A 9,069-nucleotide genomic window follows, 5' to 3' on the forward strand; every position below is an offset into this window, starting at 1 on the left:
TTTAATTTACCAAACACAACAACATAAAAAAACTCGAAAAATAAGCTAGCTGTGGCACGCCAAACACAGCCTAAGATATGAGTAGGACCTTGCCTTGAAACTACTAAAGGTCATGCTTCTTTTTTTCCAAGTGATAAAAACATATAAGAAACAAATAAATGAAGTCAAGACCTAATAGGAAAAAAAACATAAACCCTTCAAACAAATAAATGAAGTCAAGACCTAATAGGAAAAAAAACATAAAACCCTTCTTTTCTCTGTTGATTCGTTCTTTCTGTATTAAGTAAAAAAAACAACCACTCATATACTAAGTCTTATATCCTCATTAAGTTAAAAAAAACACCACCCTAGAATCAAAATTGACTAGATATGAGCAATTGTGTAAATAAAATCTAATAGGTAATTACATAAATATTTCAAGAATGAATAAAAACCTATACCGAAATAAGACCTACATATCCAGCCGATAACATTAATATGCATGAAACAATGTATGCACCCGCAACAATTACAGGCTCCTTTATCCCGCATGATTCAAGATGGTAATGCAAAGGAACTATTTTGAATAACCGCCTTCCAATTCCTTGTAATCGTTTAGTGAAATTGAAGTATGATACCTACCAATTACCAAACTTGTGTCACATTTCATCAATTTATAAACTCATGGTGTTTTAAAAATTCATATGTTCATGTAATGATTTGTCAATCGAATTAGAATTTGCTAAATCAATTATAATTGTTTTACATAGTCAATGATTCCTATTCTCCTCCCATGCTTGAATAAAACCATTATGTTCTACCATGTGTTGATTAAAACCATTATATTTTCTGATTTTGATTAAATTGACGTTTCACAATCCATAGCCTGTATGTAACTAAAATATTACATGGCACGATTAATTTCAAGAAACATTAATTGTTATTCTAGAAAATTGCTACCATTTTGATCGAAACTGAAAATAATACATTTGGTTTTTTTAGGGTTTTCCTTTTATAACATCTATGAATATATAAATCATTAGTTATATCATATATTTTGTATCCAAGTATTTAATAACTTTAAAATTTTATAAAAAAATCATTAGAGATTTAAGAATCAATATCATTATTTATAGAGTAAATTACACGAATGGTCCCTATGGTTTGGGGTAATTTGCATGTTTGGTCCCTAACTTATTTTTTTAACACGGAAGGTCCCTATTCTTTGTTTTTGTTACGCACTTGGTCCCTACTGTTTATTTTTCTTACGCGTTTGGTCCCTATCTTACCTAAAAAGACTATTATTTAAATAGGGAAAAATAGTGGGGTAGGTATGGTAAGGTGAGAGGGTGGGGTTGGGGGTGTGTTTATTTAAATAAATTAAAAAACCAAGGGAAGAATAGGTTTTTTAGGTAAGACAGGGACCAAGCACGTAACAAAAAAAACAGTAGGGACCTTCCGAGTTAAAAAAATAATTTAGGGACCAAACGCGCAAATTACCCGAAAGCATAGGGATCATTCGTGTAATTTACTCTTATTTATATCATCCTAATACAAGACAATTTTCATTCCTATATATGGGTATTATATTTTTTCTTCTTCAAAATTAAATACAAGTAGATTATTTAGGTGATGTTAAATAATAATAATAATTAAGAAAGGAAGTGATTGATATTTGATGATGAATTAATGATACCTGTAGTATAACGGAAAGTGCTTCCAAGATGATGATTCCAGAAGATATAAGTAAGGGAAAGAACATTCCAGTACAAGCAGCCATTGCAGCGAGGGCCCCACCTAATGCTAAAGTTCCAGTATCCCCCATAAACACTGAAGCTCTGTATCTGTTATGGAAAAGGAATCCAACACAAGCTCCTGCCATTGATGCTCCAAAAACTGCAAGATCTGTTTTTATATAACAATAAATAAATAAATAAATAAAATCTCAATTCAATGTTTTCCAAAACTCTTTTCGACTTCTTTTTAAATGGCTTGATGTTTTCCATTAATGTTGTGTTTGGCGTGCCACAGCTAGCTTATTTTTCAAGTTGTTTTAAGTTGTTATGTTTGGCGAGCCAAAAAGTAGCTTATAAGCTAGCTTTTTTAAAATTTTCGAAATATACCCTTTAATTAATTATAGAAACACATTCTTTTAAATGCCCTTTTATGTTATTTTATATCTTTCAGCTAGCTTTTCACCTAGTTCTAGCAAATGCCATTTTTTATCAGTTAATTTTTTAGCTATCAGCTAGCTTTTGTTTAACAGCTAACTTTTCAGCTAGTATGCCAAACATAGCCTAAGAGTTGTGGATAAATGAAGTTTAAAAAGATATTTGAGAAAATGTCGGAAAATGTAGAAATGATTAACCTAAGAGCTAAAAACCGTAAATGTCTTTTTTAGAAAGCCAAAGCATGCACATTTAATTTATAACGTTTTAAGTTATACTATTGTTTAAATGATGATGGAAAATGCTACTACTTATGATTTGAAATTTATAGCGTATGATTTTAATTTTAATCATAAATTAAGCATGTTGATATGTAAATATATTTATAAAATAATTATTTTAATGTAGTAAACTGATTTAATAAATAAATACAAAGAATGTAATAACATTTTGGGTTAATCTCATAAAAGACCTTATATTTTGTGTTTTTTCCTGATTAAACCTCAACTTTTTTTTTCCTGAAAAAGACCTTGCATTTTTCCATTTTTTGCGATCGGGCCCTTTTAGTAATTTTTTTCCCAAAAAATTGTAAAATGTGAGTGTTTTTTTTTCTGGGAAAACTAAAAAAGTTGAGGATTTATTCGGAAACAGTTAGAAGGTTGAGGGGTTCTTTTCGGAAAATGGTTTTAACTCTTAACTCGCTGAAGAAAACAGTTAAGTGGCTAAATCGATAAAATGGTGAAACTTAAAAGTATTAAGTATTTTTTTAGTCTTTGGCTTAAAAAGAATTTTGTGAAAGAGAGGGGGAGAAAATAGAAACCTGAACAAATTGGAAGGACTGCAATTGACATTCCTATAAATGAAAGGGCAGCAGTTCCTCCAGCTAATCCATCAAGACCATCAGTCAACTCCACTGCATTTGCCATTGACACAAAACAAAATGAAGTCAACACTAAATAAGAACCACCCATGCACACCAACCCTAGCGGCAGAGGTAGCGGCACCACCATTTTACTGCATAAAAAAGGGTAATTCCGTCATTTATCATTATTTACATTGCACTCACAAATCTATATTTACACTAAGCAAGGTAATAAAACTATTGACTCTTATCATTTCTTTCCATTACATCATTGTACTCTAAGGGGTTGTTTTAGGGTTTTAATCTCATGAAAGACTTTATATTTTGTGTTTTTCCAGATTAAACCTCAACTTTTTTTTTCTCATTTTTTCCAATCTGGCCCTTTCAGTCATTTTTCTCCAAAAAAAGTTGTAAAATGTGATGGTTTTTTCAGGAAAAACTAAAAAAAGTTGAGGGTTTATTTGGAAACATTTAAAAGGTTAAGGGTTTTTTTAGAAAAAATGAAAAAACATAAGGTCTTTTTCATGAAAAAAAAATAAAGATAAGGTTTAATCCGGAAAAAACACAAAGTATAATGTCTTTTATGAGATTAACCCTACTTTAAAAATCTACCCGATTATCGCATTAAATTTCCAATTTTATTTCTTTTCATGACCTTATACTCTGGAAAATCTACCTAATTCTATCAGTGAAAATAGTTTTGTATTTGATTAGTTATCATTTATAATGTCATAAATGTATAATACGTATTATTAAAGAAACAAAAGGAAAAAAAATAACAAGGGAATTAGGAAAAATTTGTAATTGGTTGGATATAATAGGTAAACATGTCAAAATTAATGTCTACCTACTAATGAACAATTTCTACAGGATATTCTGGAAAAGATATGACTATGATAGTTTTATGATAAAATTAAATTCTAGAATGGGAAAAAAAAAACATGGAGGAATATAGGATTTGAGTGAAAGATTGATATATTTAGGAAAGATATTAGAGTTACCATCAAAATAGTTACAAGAAAGTATACATGCTGTAAGGTGATGATATGTTCCTTGAACATAACCAAAAATAGAACCATGTTCCAACTGCCACCTATCCAATAAAAATAAAAAAAAAATAAAAAAAACATCTCATTAACATGACATGACATGACAAAACAGGTTATACTGTGTTTGGTGTGAATTTGGACAGACACTGACGTCGATTGGACAAAATTTTGTATTTTTTTTTAAAGAAGATGGAACAGTGACTCCTCGATCTCAATCTCTCGTCTATGCAAAAGACGAAAATACCCTCTTATGAATAAATAATACCGCATTTGGCATGCATTGGACTTGGACTCTGACTGATGTCAAATTGTCAATGGCACAAAAATTGCCTTTTTTGTCACACCCCAAAAGGTGGAACTGGATCCCACTCAATCTCTTGTATGTGCCAAAAGACGAAAATGCCCTCCTCATCCACGTCATCAAAAACAGACGTAGAAAGCTTGTAAACGGGACACATATTGATGCCAATGTGACAAAATTGTAATTTTTTGTCCCACATAACAAGATGGAATAGGGACTCCCTCTCGATATCTTGTCTGTGCAAAAAGACAAAAATGCCCTCCTATTAACAAATAATACTGCATTTAGCACACATTGGACAGGGACTCTCACTGATGTCAAATTGTCAATGGCAATAATAAGTTGAATTTTTTGTCACACCCCAAAAGACGAAAATGCACTCAACATCATCATCAAAAATAGCCCTGTAAAGCTTGTAAATGGGACACATACAGATGCCAACGGAACAAAATTGTAAATTTTTGTCCCACATAACAAGATGGAACATGGACTCCCTCTCGATATCCCGTTTGTGCAAAAAGACAAAAATGCCCTCCTATGAACAAATAATACTACCACATTTGGCAAACACCAGACCGGTCACTGGGACTGATGTCAAAGGGACAAAAATATAATCTTTTGTCCTACATAACAAGATAGAACAGGGATCCTGCTCAATATCTCATATGTGCAAAAAGACAAAAATGCCCTCCACACCATCACAATTCAAAGATTGACAAATTAGTAAAATCTTTTACCTCCAACAAGATCCTTATCCAAGGAGACAACCCATCTTTCCTCCTTTTCACCAAACTCAAGAAATCATCCACTAATCCAATTGTAGCAAAAGCTACAGTTGCTATAGACACTCCAGAAACTTCTATAGAACTAAAACCAACTAAAACTTCAGCAACAATTACACCAATAGGAATGAGAAACAATCCACCCATTGTAGCAGTTCCTTTTTTAGAAGAATGCCTAGCTGGCCATTTGTTGATAATTTGTTGCATCTTTGAAAGTCTAAATAAAGGTACACAAATGTATCCAGCACATGACACTAAAAAAGTAGAGGCTATAAAAGGGCATATTAAGTGAAAAGGTGGCAAAGGGAGTTTCACTATACGCCACGCGTGCGAATCCAAAAGTAGGAGAAGTATTGTTAAGAAAGTGATAAGGCCAATGTTGATGAAAATTCCGTATTTAATCCTGAAATGAAATTTTGAGTTGGGTTACAAGGTGTTATAACAAGGGATAATGATGTAAAAACCCTTAAGTTTGTGAGTTTTTATGTCCATTAATGCCACAGGTTTGCAACTTTTTTTTCAATTTTACCCTTTGGTTTATTAAAGCCCTTGCATTTGGCAGAAATGTTCGGTTGTACCCTTTTTTTGGTTCATAAAAGCCCTTAAGTTTGGTTGAAAGTTTCAGTTTTACCACATAAATTTGCAAAAGGGGTAAAATTGGAAAGAAAAAAAAGTTGCAAATTTGAGGCATTAACGGACGTAAAATACGACTTTGGGTAAAAAAGACAAAAACTTGCAAACGTAAGGGTATTTATGGCATTTGAGCTTATAACAAGGGTTAGATGCAAGAAATAGCAATGTATAGGATTGTAGGTTCTTTTTTTCTAGGGTTAATCTCATAAAAGACGTTATATTTTGTGTTTTTTCCAAATTAAACCTCGTATTTGTTTTATGTCTGAGAAAGACCATGTGTTTTTTCATTTTTTCTGATCTGGCCCTTTTAGTCTTTCTTTTTCCAAAAGAATTGTAAAATGTGAGGTTTTTTTCGAGAAAAAGGTAAAAAAGTTGAGGGTTTATTTGAAAGCAATTAGAAGGTTGAAGGGTATTTTCGGAAAAAAAAATGAAAAAATACAAGGTCTTTTTCAGGCAAAAAATAAATTTGAGGTTTAATCCGGAAAAAACACAAGATATAAGGTCTTTTATGAGATTAACCCTTTTCTCTATTACATGATTGTACTTTCAATAATTTACTTGTTAAGATATTGTATTTTAAGAAAATTACCTAATTATAGCTTTGTAGTTTCATTGTTTCAATACGTTTTTTTATTAACACATTATACTTTGAAAAATCTAGCCAATTAGAATAGAAAAAAAGTGCTTTCTATTTGAATTTCATTGCTATAATCGGGTAGATTTTTCAAATAGGACAAAATGAAAGTATAGTGTACTATAATAAACAAATATATAAAAGTACATTCCTATTTCTTGCATTTAAACCTTGACAAAATGACTATGAAGAATCTTATTCTTACCTATTTCTCCTACGAGATCTACCCATTCTTGCTAGTTTTTGAGCAGATATTGTTAGGGCATCATCAGGTTGACGAAATTTCTCACTTGATGTTGGAATATCAACATCATTAATTGGATTCAATATAACATCTCCATCACTTTCTTCACCTTCACTTGATGAAAAAGAGTATCCAATAGATCCATCACTATCACCTCTATCATCTAGTGAAAAACTAGACATATCCTATGAAATTCATAAACATTAGTAAACTGAAATCATAATAGATATGCATACCATGAATCTATTTCTAAGAAAGATTATCACAGTTGTACTTAAACCTTGAACAAAATCTTTACAGAAGTGGCTTTTTATATGACTTGTAAATCATCAATGTGTATTTATGCATCAAAGTTTCACCTCTTTTTCAGAATTGTGTGCAAGAAAGTGGTTTTATACTTTTATATACGAAATAGAGAAGTTGAAAAAATAGATCTAATCTTTAGTTAAGATGATATTATTCTATACGCTAGATCACTAAGCAAGATCAAATTAGGAAAAACGAAAAAGGAATCCCAAACTCCATAGCTCAAAGGTCGAATACATGTAAATGGCATCCACAGCTGTACTATAATACTATTACAACCAGGGAAGTTTTGCATCTCTATCGTTTCAGTGGTGAAGTAGAGTTAAGACTTTCATAAATCGACCAAATTAGGTTTTCATCGTAGGCAAGTTATTTCATCTCAGTTATTGGACCAATTCTCTTAAAAATTCCTAAGAGTTGACCTTGGATTAAATGTTAAAGAAGCAACAGGCGGAAGATACCCAATCCATAGTAGCAACAACAAGAAGTCTGTGCCTCGTAGAAGAATACGCATATTTCTGAAATTTCAATGTCGATAGCTGGAAAAAAAAAAATAACAAAAAACATCAAAAAAATTATATATTAATACATACAGAAGTAAAAAAACTTCTTATTACAGTAAAGAATCGTGTGGTTACTTTACCTTGCCCTTGAAGTAGAAACGGGAAGAAAAATGAGGACTTAAAGGAAAGCTATTGGTGACTGATTGAGGCGATCGAATTAGGGGGTTTAGAAGCCCTGATCGAGGGAAATTAAGAGATGAACACCAAGAATGAGATGGCATGATTAGAGAAGCCATTGAGGGATCATATTCTGTGTTGTTACTTGTTAGTTATTGCACACCATACGCAGAGAATGGGGGAAGGAGACAGACAGCTTGCTTTGGAATTATCGATGGCCCCTCTCGGAGTATCGGTTTCTAATCTGGGAAGATTTTTGTAAAGGGTACTTCGTGGATTACTTGAACTTGCACCTTCAAAAATGGATATTCTTTGGAAAATTCTAGTTAAAAGGGTCTCTAATGAAATATTTATCTTTAAACTATGTCTAGTAGTAGTACTCTTTTAAACATGTTTGTTTTTTTAAATCTTTTAGCTTTATTTTTATGAAATGTTTCTTAAGATAAACGTTTTTAAAGATGGTCTTTATCATGAATATCCAATAGATGGATCCGTTACATTAAAAGAATTTTAGATAAGTATTATTTTTGTTATTTTATGAAACTCTTAAGAATCATTTATAAAATTAAAGATCATTTGAAATGTTACAATGTTAGTCTTTCAATTTTTTTTTTCTTTTTATATTTTCGGCTCTCTTTTTTCACAGCTTTGTTATTATATATTTTTAGATATATAAAAAAAATTATCTAGACGTTATCTAAAATATTCAAACTAAAATATATAATTAAATATTTTCGTTTTCTAATTTTTATCTAAAAGTTACATAATGTAAAAATTTAAAAGTAATAAAATAATTTTTTTATGCTTCAAATGTTATAGATAAAAAATAGAAAACGAAAATATTTAATTATGTCTTATAGTTTAAATATTTTAGATAAAGTCTAGACAAAAAAATATTTATATATTTAAAAAATATATAATAACAATATTATGAAAAAAGATTGTCGAAAATGTAAAAAGAAAAAAGTGAGAGATTAAGATTGTAATATTTTAAATGGTCATTGTGTAAAATTTCACGAATGGTCCTTAATCAACTTTCACAAAATTTGCTCTAAAATTCTTTCGACTTAACGGATCCATTTAACGGACATCCACGATAATGACTGTGACAACTAGAAAATTTGGGTCAAACCAAGTCTAACGGGTCTTGTGTATAAGTGTATATAATGTTATTTGAAAGCCAATAGGGCACCATTTGCATGATTAAAGGTAATGTACACTTGGAAATTCATGTTGAATTAAGCCTTGAAAAGTCCATGCAAATCAAACAAGAATCAAATAGTTATTAGTTTTCAGTTTTCAGGCTTATTACAGATAATTATTTCAAACTATAACTTTGTCACTCTATAAACTACTATGAAAGATAAATACTTCTACATACAAAAAGGATTTCACTACATTACACGTAAACCGTTGGTACAGTTTGTGAGA

At 30.8% G+C, this 9,069-nt stretch overlaps 1 protein-coding gene across 2 annotated transcripts; it reads right to left on the bottom strand.

The window, feature by feature from the left end:
• Positions 1-348: 348 nt before the first annotated feature.
• Positions 349-7,956, bottom strand: TRANS11 (translocase 11). Of its 2 annotated transcripts, none has more exons than XM_078990741.1 (8): positions 7,602-7,956; positions 7,420-7,497; positions 6,614-6,837; positions 5,097-5,544; positions 4,038-4,102; positions 2,968-3,161; positions 1,676-1,884; positions 349-617 (listed from the first exon to the last, which is right to left on the bottom strand). In XM_078990741.1, exons 1-8 carry the CDS (start codon positions 7,755-7,757, stop codon positions 435-437), a joined length of 1,557 nt encoding a protein of 518 aa, XP_078846867.1. In that variant the 5' UTR covers positions 7,758-7,956; the 3' UTR covers positions 349-434. The 2 variants fall into 2 exon arrangements, with proteins under 2 accessions (XP_078846867.1, XP_078846875.1); XM_078990749.1 differs by having other exon boundaries at positions 6,614-6,826; positions 7,602-7,743.
• Positions 7,957-9,069: the final 1,113 nt, after the last annotated feature.

The sequence above is a fragment of the Lactuca saligna genome, chromosome 1 (genome assembly GCF_052625555.1).
Source record: "Lactuca saligna cultivar CGN05327 chromosome 1, ASM5262555v1, whole genome shotgun sequence".
NCBI lineage: Eukaryota > Viridiplantae > Streptophyta > Magnoliopsida > Asterales > Asteraceae > Lactuca > Lactuca saligna.

What these genes read in the sequence shown, in the direction of transcription:
- TRANS11 (XM_078990741.1), bottom strand. Translation starts at nt 7,757, where the DNA reads ATGGCTTCTCTAATCATGCCATCTCATTCTTGGTGTTCATCTCTTAAT. An exon ending in TTGTTGCTACTATGGATTGG is followed by an intron (nt 6,838 to 7,419) that starts GTATCTTCCGCC and finishes TGAATTTCATAG; the next exon opens with GATATGTCTAGTTTTTCACT. An exon ending in GGATAAGGATCTTGTTGGAG is followed by an intron (nt 4,103 to 5,096) that starts GTAAAAGATTTT and finishes TTTATTGGATAG; the next exon opens with GTGGCAGTTGGAACATGGTT.